This window comes from Mandrillus leucophaeus, unplaced genomic scaffold (genome assembly GCF_000951045.1).
Source record: "Mandrillus leucophaeus isolate KB7577 unplaced genomic scaffold, Mleu.le_1.0 Scaffold124, whole genome shotgun sequence".
Classification (NCBI taxonomy): Eukaryota; Metazoa; Chordata; class Mammalia; order Primates; family Cercopithecidae; genus Mandrillus; species Mandrillus leucophaeus.
This window is the reverse complement of record NW_012100765.1, coordinates 679,203-704,091: the sequence shown is the minus strand read 5'-3', so window position 1 is coordinate 704,091 and position 24,889 is coordinate 679,203. Positions and strand designations below refer to the sequence as shown.

The 24,889-nt window shown below is 44.4% G+C and overlaps 1 protein-coding gene across 1 annotated transcript in view; it reads left to right on the top strand.

Moving 5' to 3' along the window:
- LOC105533298 (nose resistant to fluoxetine protein 6-like) overlaps positions 1-17,838 on the top strand; it is an 80,666-nt gene extending 62,828 nt beyond the window's left edge. Inside the window, exons 10-15 of the mRNA XM_011971699.1 lie at positions 1,277-1,356; positions 5,166-5,279; positions 7,564-7,696; positions 10,907-11,093; positions 16,913-17,055; positions 17,418-17,838. Of these exons, the coding sequence (XP_011827089.1) occupies positions 1,277-1,356; positions 5,166-5,279; positions 7,564-7,696; positions 10,907-11,093; positions 16,913-17,055; positions 17,418-17,540 (780 nt within the window). The 3' untranslated portion in view covers positions 17,541-17,838. The remainder of the gene's footprint in view (positions 1-1,276; positions 1,357-5,165; positions 5,280-7,563; positions 7,697-10,906; positions 11,094-16,912; positions 17,056-17,417) is intronic.
- The last annotated feature ends 7,051 nt before the right edge of the window (positions 17,839-24,889 follow it).

Here is a 24,889-nt window from a genome sequence, read left to right as displayed (position 1 = left end):
AGGGGGGCATAGCAGTGGCCAGCAAGGGCCCAGTCATCCTGGCACATGTCCCGGAGGCAGCTGACCCTGCCCCATCACTGTTCCTGTGCCAGCCCATGTTGCCCAACCGGGAAAGGACAGATTCCTCACCTCCGTCTGTTGAGTCTATACTGCAATGGGACATTGCATCACACCCTTACTATGTTGGATTCTACTCAAGTTCAAAGTAGACCTGACCGAGTTGCTTTGGAGCAACAAGATCTATGTATGTCTTGGCTTCTCCAAAGCCCCAGTTTCCTCATAATGAATTTGAAGCAAGTGAAAGTGAAATAGCTGTAATGAAATTATATCACCAGTTCCACATATGCCTTGAAATCAAGGCTGAAAACGGAATCGCTAAAGCGTGGCAGGGCCCTAATCATTGCATATAGCAACTCACTAACTAGATGGCTGCCTTCCGTTTGCAAAGGCCCAGCCATATGGACAGGCTTGCATCACCATCTACCTGCCCGCAGGTGGGGGCCGCCTGGCTGTGATGGGGTCCCTGGGGGATAATCTGGGCTGTTTTCCCCAATGCAAACTGATTTGGGCCATTTGCAGGAAGCAGTGGCAAGGATACTAGCCAGTGGCCTTTTTGAGGTACAGTCCACCTTAGATCCTTGAAAGCAGAAGTGCCAGGGCCCTTTGGAGAGAATTGCCCTCAGGGACTTCCTCACACTGAAGAAAAAAACACTGGTAACCATCTCATCTGGCACAAGCACAGACCGTCTGTGGAACTCATTTTGGCCAGGCGATCCCACGTCAGTCATCCATGGGAACTCTGGGGTTCTCCACAAAACATCATCTGGAGCCAAGCCCTGGTTCTAAATGAACTTGTTCTTTCCACCTAGAGTTGGGGCATGGGGAGCGGCAAGGAAAAGAGAAAAACGTTGACCCCTCTGACTTCCAACTGCACCATAATGATGAGAAACTCTTACATTCCTGTAACATGACAGAGTTCATGTCCCACAACTGTCCTAGGAGATGGGCTATGATCATTTTTCTTTTTTAAACAAAAGAGAAAATGTGTCTGAATCTCCATTTTGTAAAATGGCAGCAATAATACCTGCCATCCGGGCTTGGTAGAAGGCTCAAGACGAGGGATGTGAAATATGAGTATCTCTAACTCAATTTCCTTTGTCTTCCCATGGAAATTCGCCCCACCCTACTGAATTCTGTCTCCTAGTCCAGGCAGGTGGAGAGTGTGGAGCAGAACTGGTAAATGAAGGAAGAGTGAACTTTGCTGCTCTCTTTTCAGTGCAATGGCTGGACCTGGTACCTTGCCAATGACTTCCAGTTCCACCTCACCACACCGGTGATTATCTTCATACACGCAAAGTGAGTCTGATTGGGACAAGCCTTTCTCCTCATCTTTCACAAAACCCTCAGAAAGTGCCCCAGTTCTGTGCAGAGCCGCTTTTTAAAATGTAGGAAACTAACTTTACAGAAAAGTAAATACCAAATCCTCTACTGTTTGCCTCCTTCCGCATTCTCCTCCAACATTGATCCTGCTCCAGTCAGTGTGTGTTTTGCAGAGTTACAATCATTGTGTGCATGTAATATCTAGTGCTCAGCTTTTTCCATTTAACTGTTCTTATAAACATTGCCACATATTGACATAACCTGCATACTTGTCAGTTTTAGGGTTTATCTACCATTTTTATGGTTGGGTGTCTAGATTGTGGCCAATTTTTCATGATTATAAATGTCACTGCAATGCATGCCTTTGAACACACTACTTTTTCTCTTAGTTACTTCCATGCGGGCAGATTTCCAAGTGGAATTGCTAGGTCAAAGGGTAGGAACAGTTTTGTGGCACTTGTCACATATTGTGAGATTGCCCTCCAGAAAGAGTGAAGTAATTTACAACACCCTCAGCAATGTATCGCTGCACCAGCTTTCCCACATTGGATATTTATCACCTTAATTTTTGTTAGTTTTAGAAACACCTTAAGGCCTCAATAATTCATGGAGACTTATAGTTGTGGATTATTCATGCCATATTTTAAAAATTTATTGTTCTTTTTTGTTAAAATATATGTTCAATTTGAGAAACACTGGAAAACATTAGGAGTTCAGAGAGGGGGAGAAAATCACCCCAGTTCCACTTTGTTAGTCAAGGGAAGGAGAATTTGCTGCTAATATTTTGGGGCTTATTCTTCTGATATTTTTTCTGCCCAGTTTTTTGTTTGTTTGTTTGTTTGTTTTTAAGAGATGAGGGTCTCACTCTGTCACCCAGGCTGCTATAGTGGTGCCATCATAGCTCACTGCAGCCTCCAACTCCTGGGCTCAAACGACCTTCCTGCCTCAATCTCTCAAGTGGTTGGGACTTACAGGCATGAACCACTGCACTTTGCTAATTTTTTAACTTCTCTAAAGAGATGAGGTCTTGCTATGTTGCCCAGGCTCTGCCCAGCTTTTGATACAGAAAAGCATTCTGTATATACACCTTAGCATCTTTCTTTCAATAGTTTTATGACACATGCATTTCCCTATATTATTTTATTTTTAAAGCAACATAATTTAAATGTCTGCATAACATTCCATTCCATGAATAAAATATATAATTTATGTATACCTTCTATTGTTTAATACTGGGATTATTCCAGTGTTATGCTTTTGTAAATAATAGTTTGATAAATATTTTCATGGAAATATTGATCAGTGCCTGGATTTGTCTCCAACTTTGATATTTCTGTATAATATATATATTTGAGGGGAATTACTAGGTCAAAGGGCATGAATGTCTTTTGCGCTCTTGAATCATAATGATAAATCACTTTCCTTAGAGGCAACATCAATATTCAGTCCTCTAGTCATCCAATTTAACTGTTGTCGGAGTGGAATATTAATAATAAAACAAAACATCTGAGTCTTTACATGTTCTTCCTTCTGTTTCCAAGTTTCCTCTTCTTATAAGGACACAGTCATATTGGATTAAGGCCCACCCCAATGACCTCATTTAATGTTAATTATTGCTTTAGAGACTCCATCTTCAAATACAGTCACATTCTGAATTACTGGGGGTTAGAATTTCAAGATAGGACTTTGTTGGGGATATAATTCAGCCCATAACATTCAATGTCAGGAAGATGTATGAGTTTAGTTGACATGGTGCTAGCTGGAAGAGAGTTGTGGAGTCTGTGGTGGAGATACTCATCTTGGAAGTAGGTGCCAGGGACTGGTCTTAAGTCCCCCAGGGAGTTAAACACATATTTACTTGGGTGGCTGTGGGTTTTTATTGGATGGCCTGACTCCCACTTACCTAGGACACTGAGTTCTTATGCCTGCCCACTCTAGACTTCCCTGGGAACCCATGTGAGTGTCCTTATGACTGAGAAGCCCTGGCCCCAATGTCAGCATCTTTCCTAAAGGCTGTGGTGGAAGGTGAATTTCAGTCCTTCAACTGAAAGCCCACACTGTCCAAGCTTGTGACTATGCAACAAGATTTAGCTTGTAAGTGGAGGGAAGTATAAAAGTAGGGCTTTTCTTCCTTTAGAGAATATAATTCCATGGAATGCCAGTGGAATCAGGTCTTTCTGGAGCTCAGTAATTCAAGGAGCGAAGAGCTAAGGGGTCTGGCAGAAGTCACAGTAACTATACATACAGCATTATTACCATAACCCCCTGCCTACCCTCATAGCAGACATTACTAATCAATCATAGCACCATGGAGCTAGAATTCATCCTTCTTTCCAAACATTATACTAACATTGGTACTCTGGCTGAAAATAATTTTCTCCCTGTATCACTGTGGTGATAACTGAATAGTATCTATCTTATCCCTTCCTCATGAGCAGCCATGGCAAATTCCACTAGCAGAATTGCATTGTCAAAGGCATTTTCCAGGTGAGGCTGTGCCTGGATGGTCTTGCACCTGTGTTTAGCATTTCTTCCACACCACTGTAGATCCTCTAAATGCCAACCCTCACACTTCCGAGCAGGTACAACCAGACAGTGCCTCACTCTGGGTGCTTCAGGGAACATCCTAGTTTTATACATGCACGATCCCAAAGTGTGGAGGAATTAATTTGTGTGGGACCATCCTTAACCCATGTGAGACAGAAGACAGTGGGAAAATGCTTCTCTCTTTCATCTCACAGGACAGTTTTAAGGTACATTTCATAAGGCCCTGTGGAACATTCTGGAAGAATTGAGCATTGGCTACCTTGATAACACATCCTGGTATTGGTTTTCCCTGCTTCCCTATTCTCCTACCCTATCCCTCATTCCTACTCCCACGTGAACTACCTGCACCCAGACATTTGTCTCAGGCTCTGCTCCTCAGTTGAAGGCATGCCCGGTTCCCCCTCTGTATTAGTATATTTTCACACTGCTATAAAGAACTACCCAAGACTGGGTAATTTATAAAGAAAAGAGGTTTAATTGACTCATGGTTCTGCAGGCTGTACAGGCTTCTGCTTCTGGGGAGGCCTCAGGAAACTTACAATCAGGGCAGAATGGGAAGCAGGCACATCTTATATGGTGGGAGCAGGAGGAAGAGAGCAAAGTGGGGAGGTGCTACATACTTTTAAACAACCAGATCTCATGAGAATTCACTATCACAAGAACAGCAAGGGAGAAATCCACCCCCATGATCCAGTCACCTCCTATCAGGCCCCACTTCCAACACTGGGGATTACAATTCCACATGAGATTTGGGTAGGGACAAAGATCCAAACCATACTATCCTCCTCCTTGATCCTCTCTCCCCTGTGCTTGGAGTGGGTCCACCCTGTGTCCCATCCTGTCTTTGACAGTCCTCTCTCCCAAACCCACCACCACTTGTATCCATATTGTGTTTCATAGGTGACAAGGGGCATTCCCAGGCATGGACTCCTTTTGAGCTACACAGTAAGCCTCAGGGTGGTCAGGCAGCGATGTGATTACTGTTCCTGTCTAAACCAGGAAACTCAAGTTCAAGGCTCTGCCCTGTGTGGCACGGCTAATGGATGGTCAAGACCGAGGCTGCCTCAGGTCCTCCAGCCCCAGCCCAGCTCTCCCTGCCCCTTATCAGCCTCTCAAAAGCAGGTCCAGCAGGAAGTTCCTCTGACAGTCAGGATTTCCAGCCTTTTGTGCCACAGGAAGTGCATCTGTGGGGCAAGAAACTGAAGGGCACTCCTCTCTGTGTCCTCTCTTCTTTGCAGGAGTACACAAATCCTCATCCTCCTTGGAGCCATGCTGTTCCTGGCATCTTTCACAGCCACTGCTCTGATCACATTGGCATATAAACTTCCTGTGGTGGCTCCATCAGAAGCCAGGTAACATGGTTCCCCAGCCTGCCCGTCTCTGGCCAGGACTTCCCGGGGAGGGCTGCTGAATGCCAGGCTGCTCACCCTGTGCTCTTTGGTTCATGGAAAAAGTGGGTATGAAACTTTCGGTCTGGATGGGAAAGCTGATTGCCTTCTTGGCTTCCAAACTTCTGAACCTTTCAGCCTGCACTGGTAGGTCCTCTCTGAGCTCACGTTGCCCACTGAAGCGCTTCTCAGAGGAAAGGAGCGCCCCCATGTGGCTCCACTGTGTTTCTCCTCCAGCAGCCAATTGCTGCTCGGTGGCTCTGTTGGATGGAGAGACTGAACTTACCTCTCCAAGGTCACACAACTAGTAGGTGGCACAATGTGATTTGAACCTAGGAGCCAATCCACAGTGCTATTTCGCCTCCCCAATGAGGCATGTATGACAATGACACAGGAAAAACTGGTATGATTACCTGATAATCTTTTCTCAATGCAGTGACACAAATGAAAATCAGATCACGTCAGTCATCTGCTCGAATTCCTCCAGTGGCCTCATTGGTCACCTTCCTACCTGCTGACACTGGACCAGCCACACCAAGCATGCTCCCCGAACCCCCTTCCCCACCCTCCCCAACCCGGGGCCTCAGCACTTGCTGTTCAGCCTGAATTACTCTTCTGTTAAAGTCTAAGATCTTGGCAGGGCTTTCTCCTTCACATCTTTCAGGTGTCTGTGCCAATGTCACCTTCTCAGAGCAGCCTCTGCTGACCTTCCAAAATAAAATGGCCAGAACCGTTCCTGGCATGTGAGTGCTCCATGTGAATCCGTGAGTGGGTGGCATGTGAGAATAAATGAACGAATCGATGATGACATCCCAAGCCTCCTGACCAGGAGACTATCATGCCCTTCCCATTTCATGGCATGGCCAAGTGATCGAGGAGGAGGCTCACTCATGTCTAGTCCAGCGTTTTCCAACCCTGGCCATATATTAGAGTCACTTGGGAGCTTCTAAATCCACTGATGCTTCCAGCCCCACCTCCAAACAATTGAATCAGAATCTCTGGGCATGGGGCCCAGGCAGCTGACTTTTGTAAGCACTCCCAGGGTATTCAAATGTGCAGCCACAGTCGAAGAACCATACGTCTAGTCCTCAAACACCTTCCCTTTCTCCAGCAGTCCCTGCATGGGCAGTTAGGTGCTGAGAGTGTGTCTAGCTTCAGTGGGGAACGGTGATAATTTTAATGGTGATAAATTTAGAGCAGGGGTTCTCAATCTGCATTTGGGAAGCTCAGGAGAGTTTTAAAATTTTTAGTCCCTGGGTCCCACGTGCAGAGATGATGATTCCATGGTCTTGGGTATAACCTGGACGTCTCCCATGAAGGACACTGTTTAGGCAATGCTTCTCAGCCTTGAGGGGCCAGGGTCACCTGGAGGGCTTTTTAACACACAGATGGTTGGGTCCACTGCCAGTAGGACTGGGTGGGGCCCATGAGTCTGGGTTCCTAATAAGATCTCAGGTAATGCAGGTGTTTTGTTTTTGTTTGTGTGTTTTTTATTCTATTGCAACAGAGTCTCACTCTGTCACCCAAGCTGGAGCACAGTGGCATGATCACAGCTCACTGCAGCCTCAACCTCCTGAGTTCAAGCAAACCTCCTGCTTCAGCCTCCTGAGAAGCTGGGACTGTAGGCATGTGCCACCAGGCCTGGCTAATTTTTTTTTTTTTTTTTTGGTAGAGATGGGGTCTCCCTATGTTGCCCAGATTGGTCTCAAACTCCTGGGTTCAAGCGATCGTCTTGCCTCGGCTTCCCAAAGTGCTGGGATTACATGTGTGAGCCACCATGTCTGGCCTGATGCAGCTGTTGATGTCAAGGGACCACACCTTGAAAAACACAGCTTCAAAGAATAGTTTTTGGTATCCTTTTAAAGGCCTGGCCTGGACCTCTCATCACTTCTCTCTCAGGACAGTCTCTGTCCTTGGGACCCTTGGCTTCACATCTGGGTGCTACATTTTTAGAGCATTCTGACATACTGGCCACCAGACACAGCTATTGAAAATGAACACACTCATCATATTTCCTTGGGATCTGGGGTGGAGGGGCCTGAGGGAATATGGAACCTAAACAAGACAGCTTTGGCTGAGACGGGACCATGAGGTACTGTTTGCACACCATGACTGAGGAAATGAACAAGTGTGCCCTAAATGTACCTTTGGGCTTGCTGATTATCCCAATGGCCATCAGGGATTTGGATTCCCTTTGCCATGTCCAGATTAAACGTAACATTTTGCCTTATTTCCTTGTATTTTTCAGTGAAGAGGCGACTGTATCGTATTTTGTGGAGTACTACACAAAGCCCTACTGCCGATTCGGGCCATTTCTTGTGGGCCTCTTTCTGAGCATTTACATGCACCAAAACAACCAGGAAAACATTCTCAGAACCAAGGTATGATTTCCCGTGCCTCACTTTATGGGCATGGGTCTGGCTGGGACTGTGTGGCCCACCTGGCCAGGCTCTTCCAAAGCTGTGGATGAAGGAGTCAGCCTGCTGGGTACTGTATTATGCTGTAGAGTATTACTGATGTCTCTCCATGCTAAAGAATAAGAACGAATTGGCCAGGTGCAGTGGTTAACACCTGTAATCCCAGCACTTTGGGAGGCTGAGGCAGGAGGATACCTTGAGTCCAGTTCAGGACCAGCTCAGGCAACATGCTGAGACCCCCGTCTTCATTTTTTTTTTTTTTTAAGATAAGAAGGCCTTTATCTTCCTGCCAGAGCTTGAATCTCTGCTTTCTTCACTGAGCTCTCCTTATGATGCTCCAGATTTGGAACCCAGTGTGGTCCCATCAGTAGGAGCCTTGGTACTGACCCAAAGAAACCACCAATGTGAGAAAACTATCCAGTGAGATTACAATGGCAAGACTCTCTTCTGGAAGAGGATACTAAGTTGGGTTGGATTTTTAACAGCACACGCTCAATGGTTTTATACACAAGATTCTTGGTCAGATTTGATGGTTGTGTGTGGGAATCAGGACATGAGGTGTCTAGAGGGGAAGAAGCTGTTACTTTGCTTTTCCAGATGTACCCCAACACTCATTTTCTTCTCTGGCTCCTTTGTGGGCAATCATTCTGGTTCACCATCCAATCTCGTTACTCAAGCTGGAAACCTGGGTTCATCTTGGATGCCTCCTCCTCACTGACCACCGCTCTCAGTCAATCATTCCCTACACCCTGCCGGTGGTTTCTGCTGCCATCCTCTCTCAGCCTTTTGAACTGACCTTAAAGCTTTTCTCATCTCTTGCCTGGATGTTGTCACTTGTTTCCTTGCCTCCAGTCTTATTGATCTCAACTCTACTCTTGATGAGTAGATTTGACCCTGGCCCTTGAAGTCATTCCCAAATGCTCCCTCTTCATGCTAAGTTAAATGTCTTAAATAGATGGTGATCTATGTGAGACACCACCTTGGCTATACCCTTGAACGATGCAAAATCTCTCCATGACTTCCTTTGACATCCATGATAAGGCTTGATCTGTTCAACAAGGCCTTCAGAGTCCCCATGACATCACTCTGCCTGTCTCTCTAGTGTCATCTCTCTCACCACTCCCTGCCTTGCCCTTTGCACGTCAGTGATACCAACCTGCTCACAGTGCCCTTGACTGCCACCACTGATACACACAAGCTTTTCCTGGCATCTGTGCAGTTGCTCATGTCTCCTTCTCTGTCTGGAATCTGCCTCTTACCCCTTCCCCCTACTCACCTCTCCCTTTCATCTGACTTAACTCCTGTTTTGCCTAGAGGGCTCACCTAGAGTTTTCACCCCCAGGAAGTCTTTCCTTATCCCTCCAGGCCAGGCCATGTCCTTCTTTTGGGTTCCTCTGTGCACTGTGCATTTCTGGGCCCTGGTTTGTACTGCATGATAAAGCATTTATTCACCCCATAGACGGTGAGCTCCTGGAGTTCACTACTTGTCTCACTTCTGAATCACCAGCATCTGGTTCTGAGACCCTGACTCACTGAAGGTACTCAACACATGAATGGATGAAAGATAATTTTCTTCTCAATGGAAGAAGGGCCAGGAATTAGGATACAACTCCTGCCCCAAACCCCTCTGCCAGGTCCTACCTTTGTTTGCCTAGGCTTTGTGGGTACCTTACCTAGATGTTCCAGAGAAGAGACCCTGGTCCTTGGAAAACTTTGTGTTGCCCATGGGAGGAAGAGGAGATAAGATTTTACCGAAAGGAATGAATATACAGAAGCTATGTGATTTTTTTTTTTTTTTTTGGTTGGAGTTACGATGTTTTCCAGGAAATGCATAATTCAGTTGTAGATTATAACAGAATGCCTTTAAAGAGAGGCTTCAGCATAGTCCAGGTTACATGGGGGCCCAGGGAGAAAATGTGTGTCAGCAAAGGGCCAAACTTAACATGAAGAGAGAGCATTTGGGAATGATTTCAAGGGCCAGGGTCAGGACCAGGAAGCCCGGAGCTGGAACACAAGCCACGTTAACCTGGAGAAACAATGCAAACAGTTGGGTAGACCAAACTCAAAGCTTTAGAAGCTAGAAAATAAAGACACAGGGTCTAAGCTGGAGGAAGCTGCCAAGAGTGAGATAAGGCCGGATGCACCATAATAAAGATAAGCAGACAAGTACAGAAACAGAACATGATACCCAAGATGCATTTTGAGAGACTGCAGGCCCATTTGGGCCAGGGAAGTAGCAAAGGGGTGAGGGAGATCCCAGGCTAAAAGAGTAGAGTGCCCCTGAGTATGTACCTTTCCTCTCCTGCAGCCAGGAACCTGAGACCTAAGCAGGTCTCAGAGCCAAGACGGTGGACTGATCCGATGTTGGTTCAGTGCAGTGTAGACATCATCACAGCAGCTTGAGTACAGCACAGAGAAGCAAGACAGCTACTTGGGAGACAGGTCTGGGTCTAAAAAGGTCAAGTCAGGTGATGCAAGGTCAAGATCTTGAACTGAGTCAGGTGTTAGGATTTAACTCTTGGGGCTATTCTTTGAGCTGAAGACTTCTCATCCTCCCATTCCTTCCACTTGACTAGGCTGCTGCCCAGGCCGGGGCTGTGCGCTGAGGCCCTCACATTTATGGTGAAGGCAGAAGCCATCAAGGAGCCTTAATTTGGTTAAGGGACAAAATGGGAGATTAGGAGTGGGTTAGAACATTACTTATTGATTTTCTTTTCACTTTCATTTTGAAATGATTATAGATGCCCCAAAAGTTGCAAAACTAGTACAGAGAGGTGCTGTGTGCTCCGGCTCCCCAGCAGGCAACGTGTGACATAACTATGGTACCTGACCACAGCCAGAAAATGGACATTGGCACAATAGACCTCAGATCCACCAACTCTACACGTACTCATTTGCGCACATCTGTATGGTTCTGGGTAATTTTGTCCCATGTGCAAATTTGTGCAACCCCTGCCCCCACAGTCAAGGTACTGAACTCTCTGTCACCACAAAGATCTCCTGGCCACCCCTTTTAAATTACAACCTTCCATTTTAGTCAAATCTATGCACTGACTGAGGTTTGCGAATAAAGACCTAAGTGACAGTAAAAACACCAAAAAATAAGTTTGTGTAGGAGGAGGGAATTATACAATGGCTAAAAAGGGCTGGGCCCCGCCTCTCCTCTCCTCGCAGATGCAGGTCCAGCTGGGGTGGAGCTGCTCCCTGGCCACCCTATTTGCGGTGGCCGCTCTGGCATACGTGGTGGACGACGCCTCTGCTTCCTTTCCAGTAGCTGCAGCTGTCTACCAAGCCCTCCACCGGACCCTGTGGGCGGCGGCCGCGGGCTGGGTCCTTTTTGCGTGCCAGGGAGGATATGGAGGTATGGAAGCGGCTCCGGGCTTTGCTGTTGGGTTCACACCCTGTTCCTTCAAAGGTGACAAATTGAACATACAAGGAGTGTACCAGAGGGTCTTCTATTTTCTGGGGTGGTTGATGAATGACTGATATTGATTCAAAAATATCAATTTCTCTCTGTCCTTGGAAAAGACAGAGAATTTAAGTATAAGATTTTTACATGGATGTATGCACAAGTGCGGGTTCTGAAAGAAAAAGATGCAGCCCCTCCAATGAAGCTAGTTTAGAAGTTGGAAAGTGAATTCAGGCAGAGTAATGTCACGAGAAAAAAAAAAATTAGTGCTTAGGAGCAAGACTTTCAGTCACAGCACCTTGAGCCTTGGTTTCCCCATCTGAAGGTGTAGACTAAATGCTTGCCAAGATCCCCTCTGATCACTGAGTTGGCTTTCAACATGCAGAGAGCCAAGCAGATAAAAGGCTTCAATGGAAAAGAATCTTCTCCAGGTTAGAAAGGTGTATCCAAGTCACCTGATGCTTTCCTCCCTCTCCTCTCTATTTGGCAAGAGGTAGGAACTGTGTGCTTGGGATGTCAGCAAACAACAGGACAAGGCTGGCAGCAAGCTCCTAGAAGAGGTTCTGGCCTCAAGCTACCCAAAGCCCTGGAACAGGAGCAGTGGATCTGGGGGGAGGCATGCCCACTTCATACTCTAGGTAAATAACCCATCAGGAGGAGTTTAAACTTAGCCTGTAAACCCATGCCAGTCAGCCTCAGCAAAGGTAGGTGGTGGAAAATAATGATTGAAAGAGAAACACAGTGGCCAGCTGACTGGGCACATGGTGTATACTAGACCTTGTGGGAAACATCACCCAGATCTCCAGTAGCAGTGACCACACCCCTGGGAGAAGACCTATAATTAGCAATGAGAACAACCGTGTCTGGAGAGAAAGCAACACAGTGAAAGTCCCACAGCTGGTGAGTGGTCGAACTAGAAAATGATCCCAGGTCTCAGCATGAAGTCCAAAGCCAGTGCTCTTCACGCCTAAGTGATAGCACTTCTCCCGGATGTTAATTAAAACGGTTCCTAAATGTTAGAAGTATTTTAATATAACGATGCTCTTTAATATTTTAATTTTAAAATGAGCCTTAATGATCTTTCATATTTTAATTTTAAAAGCTTTCCCTTATATGGAAAAGTGATATTAAAGAGGAAATGGACTGCATTCTCTCTGACGGATGTATTTGCATTTATGGGAAATTCTGGGATACATTACCACAACCTTGCCGCCTCACCCCATGATCATGTTCCTGTGCTGTCATAGAGCCTCATAAACAACTGCTCCCCGTGGCCTGGCACAGGTCATTTCTAATGTTGCAAACATCACAGTATTCTTCTCTACTGTGAGAGGTGCTGCTGTTTATAAAAAATAACTGGCTAACATAAATGATATTAGAGAGCAATGACTTAGGTTAAGTTAGAAGATTAAACAAATTTGCATTATTATTATTATTTTTGAGACGGACTGTTGCTCTTGTCACCCAGGCTGGAGTGTAATGGCATGATCTCGGCTCACAGCAACCTCCGCCTCCTGGGTTCAATTGATTCTCCTGCCTCAGCCTCCTGATTAGCTGGGATTACAGGCACCTGCCACCACGCCGAGCTAATTTTTGTATTTTCAGTAGAGATGGGGTTTTGCCATGTTAGCCAGGCTGGTCTCGAACTTGTGACCTTGTGATCCACCTGCTTCGGCCTTCCAAAGTGCTGGGATTACAGGCGTGAGCCACCACGTCCAGCCTGCAGCATTATTATTACAGTGGAACAAGTCAATGCTCTCCGTCATTAGTCTGAGAAAGGGTGCGATCTCGTCACCCAGGTGATGAGCAAGCCAGTTTACTTATTCTTGAACAATTTATCATTCAAAAGTGTGTTGTCATTAGCCAATCCACAACTGTAGGGGCACCTGATGTCCTAGATTTGTATCTCCAAAACTATCTACGAGATATCAAGATTGATTAGTAGATGAATGTAGGAGGTGATAGCTTAAATACATTTTTGGAAAATATGTGTCTACCTGACTCACACCTGTAATCCCAGCACTTTGAGAGGCCGAGGCAGGTGGATTGTTTGAGCCTGGGATTTCAAGACCAGCCTGGGCAACGAGGCAAAACCCCGTCTCTATTAAAAATACAAAAATTAGCTGGGCATGGCAGCATGCGTTTGTAATCTCAGCTCCTTGGGATGCTGAGGCAGGAGAATTGCTTGAACCTGGGAGGCGGAGGTTGCAGTGAGCTGAGATCGTGCCACTGCACTCTAGCGTAGGCAACAGAGTGAGACCAAAAAAAAAAAAAAAAACAGACTGTGTCAAAAAAAAAAAAAAAAAAAAAAAAGTTTCTAGCTGATGACCTTTAGAAAAAAAAATAAGAAGTTTGAATAAGAAGAAATGTTTAGTTGAGATTCTCAGGACTAGAAGGGATCTTGATGATTCAATGAATCTTTAACCATCTTTGCTTGGTAGCAATGTAGACCATGCTGGTCTTGTTATGCTCAAAGTTGTCTTCTGTTGAGCTGCCAGAGTCATCTGACCACATTACTCCTTCAGTTAAAGTCCTTCAGTGGTGGTCTGTCACCTACAGTTTTCGTCCTCAAACTTAAGTATATGTGGGTCTATTCCAAAGAAATAAGAATTCTTTTGGCTTCTTGGTGTTGGCCCAAATTATTTGTATCCTTTTTTATTCAATACATTTTGTTTCCCTGGGTACATAGATTCAAGTTACCCTGACTATATGCTCTTATTTTTGTTCCAATTTTGCCTAAACATGAACAAACATAAACCTAGATACAAAATTTTATGTTTATAGCACATGCATTCAGAAAGCCAAAGCAAATTTATGAAGTAATCATAAAACTATAAAACCAATAAAATTCGCATTAGCAACATTAATATGATATGATGAATAGTTGCTGGAATCACTTGTGGCTCGTAACATGAACACGGTATTATTTGCTTTAGGGCGCATTCTTTTGTGTCTGACTTATCTGCATGAGCCTGGATTCTTTGCTGACTTCATTTTTCTGCAATTACTTGGTTTTTTTCTACCGTGAAATTGTGGTTTACCTTTATAGCCTTCACTTGGGGGAAATGTGTCTTTTGTCTGTAAGTCCATCTGTGTTTTTTCACTTAATTACATAAAATACTTCTTGAACGCTTATTCTATGCCAGGTACTGTTCTAGAATCTGGGGATACAGCGATAGACAAGAAAAATCCCGTCCTTGTGAGAGATTACTGTGGGGTCGGGGGAAGTTTAAATACAGTGAATAAAAATAAAGCAGGGATTAGTGGGTAACTAACTGGACTAGGGGTACATTTGCATAGATGTGTTACAAAAGCATTCTGGGCAGATGGAATGTGAAGGCAGAGGTCTCTAGACTGAAACGAGCTTAGTGACTTGGAGGAAGAGCAAAATGACCAGTGAGATAGGAATCAAGGGTTAATGGGGAGAGAGAGGCGGGAAGGGAACTCAGAGAGGAAGATAGGACCCAGGTTAGGCAGAGCTTTCAAGGCCATGGGAAGAGTTTGGATTTTATTTTAAATGCCACGTTACATGAAGTCTTAGTCCATTTCAGCTGATATAACAAAAATCTCATAAATGAGGTGGCTTAAAAACAACAGAAATTTATATCTCACAGTTCTGGAGCTAGGAGATCTAAGATCAAGGCACCAGCAGATTTAGTGTTTGGGGAAGGCCTGCTTTCTGGTTCTTAGATGGAACTTTCTAGATGTGTCCTCACATGGTGGAAGGGTAGAGCGGTCTCTCTGGGGTCACTTTTTTTTTTTTTTTTTTTTTAGGCAGAGTTTCACTCTTGTTTGCCCAGGCTGGAGTGCAATGGCACGATCACGGCTCACTGCAACCTCCGCCTCCTGGGTTCAAGCGATTCTCCTGCCTCAGCCTCCCTAGTAGCTGGGATTATAGGCATGTGCCACCACGCCCAGCCAATTTTGTATTTTTAGTGGAGACGGGGTTTCTCCATGTTGGTCAGGCTGGTCTTGAACTCCCAACCTCAGGTGATCCACCCGCCTCCGCCTCCCAAAGTGCTGGGATTACAGGCATGAGCCACCGCACCCGGCTCTGGGGTCACTTTTATAAGAGCACTAATCCCATTCCTGAAGGCCCAGCCCTTGTGAACTAATTGCCTCTCCAAAGACTCCACCTCTTAATACTATCGCCTTGGGGATTAGGATCTCAACGTATGAATTTTGGGGGAATGTAAACATTCAGATCATAGCTCATGATTTGATTTGTGGATTTGTAAAATTTATTTTCAAATTGACAAATAATAACTGTATGTATTTATGGAGTACAGCATGATGTTTTGGTATATGTATACATAGTAGAAAGATGAAATCAAGTTAATTAACATATGCATCACTTCGCCAAGTTATCTCTTTTTCTGTGGTGAGAATGTTAAGAATCTTTTCTTTTAGCCACTGAAAAATATCCAGTACATTATTATTAACTGTGGTCACTGCAGTGCAATAGATTACTAAAACTTACTCCAACAGTTTAACTGAAACTTTGTACTCTTTGATCAATATCTTCCCCTTCCCCATTTCTCCCTGATACGTGATTTTAAAAGATTACTCTGGATGTGGTATCGGGACTATAGGGTGGCAAGAACAAGAGCAGAGACCAACAGATCCACCGGGAAGCTCCCACGGAGGCCCACACAGGAGGTGATGGAAGATTCACGAGGGTGTTAGCCATGGAGGTGAGGAGCAGTGGTCTGATTTGAGACACATTTTTGGAAGCACTCTGTGGAGTCTGGAATGAAAGGAGTCTAGGATGGCTCCAAAGATTTATCATGAGCAAATTGTGATGCACTACTGAGCACTTTAAATGAGGAGGAGGCAGAGGAGAAACAGAAGTTATATTTTATTTCTGTGGCTTAAAACAACAGAAATTTATTCTCTCACAGTTCTGGAGGCTAGCTGTTCAAAATCCAAGTGTCAGCAGGATTGGTTCCCTCTGGATTTTCTGAAGGAGAATCTGTCCCATCCCCTCTCCTAGCCTCTGGTAGCTGCTGGCAAGCCTTGGCATTCCTCGGCTCGTGGACTCTTCACTCCAGTCTCTGTCTTCGTCATCACATGGTTCTCTTCCTGGCATCTCTCCTCTGCTTTTGTGACTCCTTTTCTGTCTCTTATAAGGACATTCGTCACTGGGTTTAGGGTCTACCCTAATCCAGGATGATTTCATCTCTGGTTCCTTATCTTAATGACATCTGCAAAGACCCTTATTCCAAATAAGGTTAGCAATAAGTCCTATTCAGAAAGGAAGTTTTCATCATATCTAATTTTAATTAAGTTAAATAGCCACAAGTGGCTAGGGGCTATTGCCTGGGACAACACAGTTCTAGAATATATACCAAGTTACAGAATATTTGTCCTGAAAGGCACCTAAAGGGTGATCAAATGTAAGGCTCTCACTGAGAGATGAAGAGTTGGAGGCCTGGCAATGTTAAATGCCTTATCCCAAGGCCCCCCTGTGGCTACATCTTGATCCAGAACCCAGGTGAGTATGAGGAATGTATACCTTGTTTTATATATGGAATGTTTTATGCTCAGGGGCTGAAACCATGTATCTCTCTTGTGTTATCATCATTCTTGCAACGGAAAGGTGGTTTTTGGTTTGGTACATTGTCTTAAAATTACGACGCATAAAGACTTTCTTAGGAAAAGTTCACAGACTTAGGTGCAGAATGCAACGGGAGCATCAACGGGACAATGGGGCATCTTCACCAGCCCAGAGACAGGCTGTGGCTTCATGCATCAGTGCTTGTTCCCTCCAGGTCTGGTGAACCGTGTGCTTTCTTGGGACATCTGGAGTTTCCTGTCCAGCATCAGTTATGCTTGCTATTTGGTGCATCCGATTCTGATCATCCTTTACAATGGCCTTCAGGAAACACTGATTCACTACACTGACGCAAACATGGTGAGTTAGCACGCAAGCACGCGCTCCTAGTTCTGTTATGGTATGTTATGGTACCATAGCTTGTTCTCTTCTTGAGCAACAAGGCAACCTATGTGCTTTTATGGAAGGCTTTGTTTTTTATGGAAGACTTTTTTTTTTTTTTTTGTTTTAAAGAGCTTCATTGTTCTTTGCTTTATTTGTGGGAGAAAGAGGGAGGGCTTCAGCACAGGATAATATCTTTTATTTTATTTATTTTATTTTTAATATGTAGCACTGATTGTCCTACAGATACATTTCATAGAGCTAGGATGGTACACTTTAGATCTGAACACAATAGGAATCCCAGAGTAAAACTGTGTTCACCCTGCCCACTTTGTCTCCAGTTCTATCTTTTCTCTGGACACTGTGTGCTGACCTTCGTCACTGGGCTGGCCCTGATGCTGTTCATTGAGAAACCATGTCAGGAACTGAAGCAGTGCCTGCTGGGCCACGAATGTTCTGGTTAAAACACAGAAGAATGGATGGACCTTATTGGTAATGACGAGCAAAGATGAGGTGGCCTTTTTTATGCAATGAATGCTTGCGTTCCTAAGAAGGGGTGTGAATCTCATTTTGTGAAAGTTTAATATATACATGTTCTTTGTATTTAATATGTGAAAGAGTTCTTAGTGCTTATGATGTTCTATAAATTTTTAGTAGCACAACAATAAACTTTTGTTGTACCATTTTAGTGCAAAAAAACTGGATTTCTTTTTGGTTTAATCTGTATTTGATTGTCTATATTATCACAGGAAATGATTAAATATGAATTTTTTTTTTTGAGATGGAGTTTCGCTTTTTCTTTGTTGCCCAGGCTGGAGTGCAATGGAGCAATCTCGGCTCACTGCAACCTCCGCCTCCCAGAATTCAGGCGATTCTCCTGCCTCAGCCTTCCTGAGTAGCTGGGATTATAGGCATGCGCCACCACGCCCGGCTAATTTTGTATTTTTAGTAGAGACGGGGTTTCTCCATCTTGGTCAGGCTGATCTCGAACTTTAGACCTCAGATGATCCGCCCATCTCGGCCTCCCAAAGTGCTGGGATTACAGGCATAAGCCACTGCGCCCGGCCCTAAATATGAATTTAATGTAATTTGGGTTATGAAGCTCATTTGGGTTATGCTCTTCACTTTTCTCTGTAAAATCACAGTATGTACTTTCCCACGACATAACTGTCAATATGTTATTATGGCATCTTTGCAGACTTGTAACTTTATCGTAGAACCTCAGTGGTGTGACCCGCTAGCACGCATACTTCATGGGTCTGTCATTATAGGGCCTTTCAAATATCACCTATTCTTCACCATAGTCCCTGTTTTGGACTGAATTGTATCCCCTCCCGCAAAAGATCTGTTGAAGTCCTAACTCCCAGTGCCTCAGAATGTGGTGTTATTTGGAGCTAGGGTCTTTACAGAGGTAATGAAGTCCAATGAAGTCACTGGGGATGGAGACTCTAATCCAATATGACTGGTGTCCTTATACTAATCAGAAGTTTGGTAACGGAGACAGGCATGCACACAGGGAAGACGATGTGAAGACCCAGGGAGAAGACAGTCACATGCAAACCCAGGAACACCAAGGCAAACCCCAGAAGCCGGGGGAGGTAAGGACAGAGTCTGCCCTGGAGCTGCCCGAGACAGCACGGCCCCATGGGACACCTCGATTTTGGATTTCTGGCCTCCAGAACTGTGAGATAATTTATGTCTGTTGTTTCAAGCCACCCAGTTTTTGGTACTTTGTCACAGCAGCCCTAGATAGATGGATATCCCTATGCACCAAGATAAGGCCCCAACAAAAACTAACAGAGAAGGAAGAGACCTCAGCCTGTGGCTTCTAGCCCAACCCCCTCAATTTCCAGCGATGAGAGCTAGAGATGAGGAGAGACTCACAAGGTCAAATAGAGAAGCTGGGATCCCGGTTCTCAGGTGTGTGTTTTTTCTAGGTGTATAATTTCACATTAGCTGTCTACACTTATGGATTAATTAAGTCCATTCCATCGCTTATAATAAAGTTCTTTGTTTACTTAATCATTAAAGTATTAACAACCACAGGCTACAGGGTCCTTGTTAGCGTGGGACGCGCCACATCAGGGGATGCTCTTTGCTGTCTAGTGCGTTTTGCAAAGATGACCGAAGTGGGTGGGGAGGGGAGGGCTGAACATTTCAAACACTGTGATGGCCATGGACAGCTAACCTTGGCTTTGCCAGCCAGCCACAGGGGACAAGCCTTATCTCCCTGAGGTCTGGTCCCTCTGCTGCGGAAGCCAGCCTGAGGGAGTGGGGCGCCAACGCTCAACAGACATGCCGTAAGAAAGCAGCCAAATTGGCTTTTCAGTGAACGCCGAAGTTCATCGAGTTCCTCGGGAGCCCCCTGGTGGCTGCTTTGGCACCTGAACCGTCTCACTTCATTAGGCCTCCGAGGAGCTGTTGAGGACCAGTGGCATTTTCAGGGTAACACTGCCACACTGGTGGACTCCGGTGGGAAATGACTCACCTGCCAACATCATTCTGCAGCCAAATTGCCAAATGCTTCCAGTGATGGGACCAGAAATCTGGGACCCGTGGAAGTAGCTAGCTGATGACTGACACAGCATTGGAAAGACTTTTTTATAAGGGAAAAAACCCAAACCTCCCACTGTTGTAGTTTTATATAACATAAGGTAGGGTTAGAGAAATCCAGTTTTGTTTTGGGCTTGTTTCAATCTAGAATTCCCTCGAAGTTTCAGATTTATAGATAGTGTGTACCTTATTTGGATCCTGAAACAAATTGTAAAAATTATGATGTTTATAAGACTGGAAATTTAAATACTGATTAGGTATTTGATGATATTAAGGACTGATTGCACTTTTTGTGTAATAATGATATTATAGTATATATTACTACATATATATGCATACATTTACATCTCTTATCTTTTAGTTGCATACTAAAATACTTATGAACAAAATGATATACAATCTGATATTTGCCTCAAAACAATATTGGGAGGACCTGGCATAGATGAAATAAGACTGGCCATTTGGTTAATGTTTGAAGCTGGGTGATGGATCCATAGAACCTCATTATACTTTTTCTCTATTTTCATTTTTATTTTTTTAGAGACAGCATCTTGCTCTGTTGCCCAGGCTGGGGTGCAGTGCAATATCACACTGCAGCCTCAAACTCCTGGGCTCAAGTGATCCTCCTGCCTCAGCCTCTCAAGTAGCTGGGACTATAGGTGAGTGCTGACATACCCAGCTAATTTTTTTTTTTTTTTTTTTTGAGACAAGGTCTGGCTCTGTCGCCCAGGCTGGAGTGCTGGAGTGTAGTGGCATGATCACAGCTCACTGCAACCTCTGTGTCCAGACTCAAGCAATCCTCCTGCCTCAGCCTCCCAAGTAGCTAGGATTACAGGCATGTGCCACCATGCCTGGCTAATTTTTGTATTTTTTGTGGAGATGGGGTTTCATCATGTTGCTCAGGCTGGTCTTGAACTCCTGGGCTCAAGCAATCCACCCACCTCAGCCTCCCAAAGTGCTAGGATTACAGGTTGTGAGCCACCATACCTGACCTCCCAGCTAATTTTTTAAAGTTCTTTGTAGAGATGGGGTCTTACTATGTTGCCTAGGCTGGTCTCCAACTCCTGGCCTCAAGGGATTCTTCTGCCTCGGCCTCCCAAATTGCTAGGATTACAGGCATGAGCCACCATGCCCAGCCTTCTACTTTTGTATATGTTTGAAAATCATATAATAATAAAGAGAAAACAAATTTATAGAAAGAGCAGTTTCAGAGTATAGTTGATGGGTACCTCCTCTAAGTCTTCTAGATTCTGAAATCCATGTTTTATACCCATGTATCAACTGTGGATAAAAATAGGTTACATTAACTGTAAACAATCACCACAGCAGATTGAAAGGAACTTCAACCCTCCTTACTTTCCTCCAGACTCATTTTGGGGGATTTCAGAGACATCTTGCTTGTCTTGTGAACACCTGAATTCTGCTCTTTCCTCGTTCTGGATCTGGCTCCCTTCAGAGCTGCCCCTACCCTTGCTCTGCTCTCAGAGCTACCCAGAGCTGAAGGTGGAGGCGGTGGGGGTGGGGGTGCTTCCAGTACCTGCTGACATCCCCACTCCACTCTCAAAGCTTGTCACCACGTGGGCTGGGACAGCCACCTGCCCAGACCATGTTGTCCATTCAGTGCACAAATGTCCTCCACAAATGCCAGAAGCAGGTAAGTCCCTTCTGCTTCCACTTGGGCTATCTATACTTTATCATTCAGGCTTTGAAGCAGTACACGGGGTGCTCGTCACGTTTTCATGGAAACTGCTCTTACAATTTTCACTCATTCCAATATAGGTTCATCTCCCTTGGATGCAGTATGAGTCTGTGGGCGCCAAGATGGAGGGTGACTGGATGGAGTGACAATTGCTTTCCTTCTGCATTTGTCCTTTTCATCACTATGTCTCTAGTTCTTTGCATTATGACTGGTACACAGTGGGTGTTATTAGTTGACACTAATGTTGGAAATGACCCCTTCTTTCTTTAGATGATTTCTTTTCCAGGAGGCTTCTCGTACAGTTGGGCAGGCTCCTCTCAATCAGGTCTCAGAGATGCTCAATTTTACAAGAATCATACCCTCAAACCGCCCAATCAGTCCCCCTTCTGAGGCAGGAGAATAGGGTCTGGAGTCAGGAAACTTAAGGCCAATTCACGCTGACTTCCTAAAACTAAATCAAAAGGAAAATCCCAATTTTCCACATCTAAGCAACGAAAGGATCAGCCGCTAGTCCCTTTGCAAACCACCCCCACCTGCCATTTTCTGTGTGGCAGATGGAAAATTGAAAGTATCTCTGATTGGTTGCTTTCCACAACCAATTAGATGCTTGCATAGGGTGTAACCTTTGTAACTTCACTTCAGCCTCTGATTGGTTGCTTTCCACAACCAATCAGATGTTTGTATAGGAGTGTGACCTTTGTAACTTTACTTCAGCCTCTGATTGGTTGCTTTCCACAACCAATCAGACTGATTGTGTGCCATTGGTTTATTTACATAGGGTGCATACCAAGTAACCAATGGGAAACCTCTAGAGGGTAATAAAACCCCAGAAAACTCTGTAAAGGGACTCTTGAGGCCCTATGCCCAGGCCACTCCCACCTTGGGGCGTCTACTTTCGCTTTCAATAAATTGCTGCTTTTGTTGCTTCATTCTTTCCTTGCTTTGTGCATTTTGTTCAATTCTTTGTTCAAAACACCAAGAACCTGGACACTCTGCACTGGTAACACTTCTAGTGAAGCTCAAAGTTGAGAGGCCCCAGGGTCTTTGAAGGGATGAGAAACCTTTAGAACTTTAGTCCCTAGACCCCAAGTGGGATTTAAATCAACACTGTGTTTGCATATGCTGAAAGGCGGCCACTTTTGGTGGCCTACTCACATTTGCACCCCTTCCTCTTTCACTACACAAACCCTGATGTTGTTCTCTTATCAATGTGCCCACACCAAGGGAAATCATGGTATTTGGTAGAAACCAATAATGGTCCTCCTCTTTTTCTTTCCCTGTGATTGGTGCAGGTTTGGTCATGTGACCCAGCTCTGACCAATGACACACAAGGAGAAGTGCCCTGGGGACTTCTGGGAAAGATGGGGATGGCTGAAGTGGGGGTGGCATCATGGAGAAAGTCCTTGTCCTTACCACCTTCAGCCTTGTCACACTTCTAGATCTGTAAATGTGAAGAAGGACAAGGCTGATGCCCAGAGGCTGACAGAGCAGGATCTCTAGGCTGAGGGAAGCCAGGAGGATGGGGATTCTACGCTCAGATCAGAAGAGATCAGAGGAGTGAGAGCTGTGTGAATACCGCATCCTGGAGGCTGCCCGATCCCCGCCAGACAGGCCTTGACCCTCCAGGCAGAAGGTTGGAAACTGCTTCTTTGGGGATTCTGACTGGCCCAAGATGAAATCCCTAAAAATATTGACTTTAAAGGCTCTTCCAGAAAAGTCTCAGCCTGATCCCCTCCCGTGAAGCTCACACCATGGGCTCAGAGTAGGGTGATCGACTCAGTCTGGCTTGCCTGGGACTTTTTTGGTTTTAGTGCTGAAACTCCCACATTCCGGGTCACCCCTCAGTGTTGGTCACCCTGACTCAAAGCTTCCATTCAGCTTCTAAGTCCCTCATCCTTAATCATGAGCACAACCAGGGTTACCACAAACCTGAGAAAAGCCTTTGATATCTGGAAGGGGTAAGACTAAAAGGAATCCACAGAAAAAGGAATTTCGAGACAGGAGATTATGCAGAGAGAAGAAAACTTAATGAAACTATCACTATCCTTGTAGACGTAAGAGAAGATCTTGCCCCAGTAAAATAGAAACAGGGTGTTAAGACAGAGAAGTGATTCTTCTTTCTTTCACTCATTTGGTTATTGACTCAGTCATTCATTTGATAACCAAATATTTCTGACAGCTACTTATTATAAGAACGTCAAGAATATTAATATGAATGTCAGAAATCCTGTTCTGTTCCGGCACCCAGAGCAGAGAGAATGAGCTGAAGTTGCATTTTGCTCTTGTTTAAGAAAGGGGTAAAGTGCTGGGTATTTCAGCAGATTCTGTGATATAAATGCATTTATTATTATTAATTCAAATGTTGATCGAATTTTTAAAATGTATTGATTATACCTAGGAATGCATTGATATATGCTTCCAAGTAACAACCCAATTTTATATAGTATTTCCTTTTTGTTAGGTAAGAAACTTAAAATAATTAATGTCTAATTCTGTACCTTTTGTTCCTACCATTATTAGCAGATATTTTTTCATGTTTTTTTTCATTAATGTATAATTTTCATACAATAAAATTCACCTTTTAAGAAGTGTACATGTCTGTGAGGTTTGACAAATGAATACAGTTGTATAACCACCACCATAAGCAGGATATAGAACAGTTCCATCACTCCTGAAGATTCCTGGGGCCCCTTTGTAGTCAACCCCTACCCCCATCCCTGGCCCTTGGCAACCACCTATCTGTTTTCAGTCGCCTATAGTTTTGCCTTTTCCAGATGTATTTATTTAAAAATGTTTAATTTAAAAAACTAAACATTTCAAACAAGTCTAGAGAATGAAACAATTCGTACCCCACATATCCACAATCCCAATTAAACACAGGTTAACATTTTGCCATTTTTCCTTCAGGTGTACTTCTTTTTGTTTGGTTAAAAAATAAAACATTGTAAACTCAATTGTAGACCTCCCTGCATCCCATTTACTTCCTCCCTTTTATCCAAGTTTCACCCTTTTTTTTTTAAACCAATATGCATGTGTCTATAAATGGTATACTCTCTGTTTTTAAGCTTTATATAATTGGGTCCATACTGTAGTATCCTTTAAAATATGATTTTGCCATTACACATACAGTCCATTAATTTTTAATGCTAATGATATCCTATCGTGTGCACGTGTATCTTAAATGTTTATCCATTCCCCAATTGGTAGATACTTGGTTTGTTTCATTTTTCACTATTACAAACATTATTGTAAACACCCTTTGATGGTGTTTCCTTGTGGAGATGTGTTAGTTTTTTAGGGTGTTTGTTGGGGAGAGTAATGGCAGAGTCCATCTTACCTGATAATGCTAGACAGTTTTCTAAAGTGATGTTTACCAATTTGTGCCTCTACTAGTGGTGTATGGGAGTAGATACTATCGCTTCAGTGCCCGCTCCCCAATACTTGGTATTATCAACTTGTTCATTTACTGCCTCTGATGAGTGTAAGGTAGGATGTGATCATTTCAGTTTGCATTTCCTGTCTACTTATGGGGTTGACCAGTTTCCAAGTGTATTGTCCATT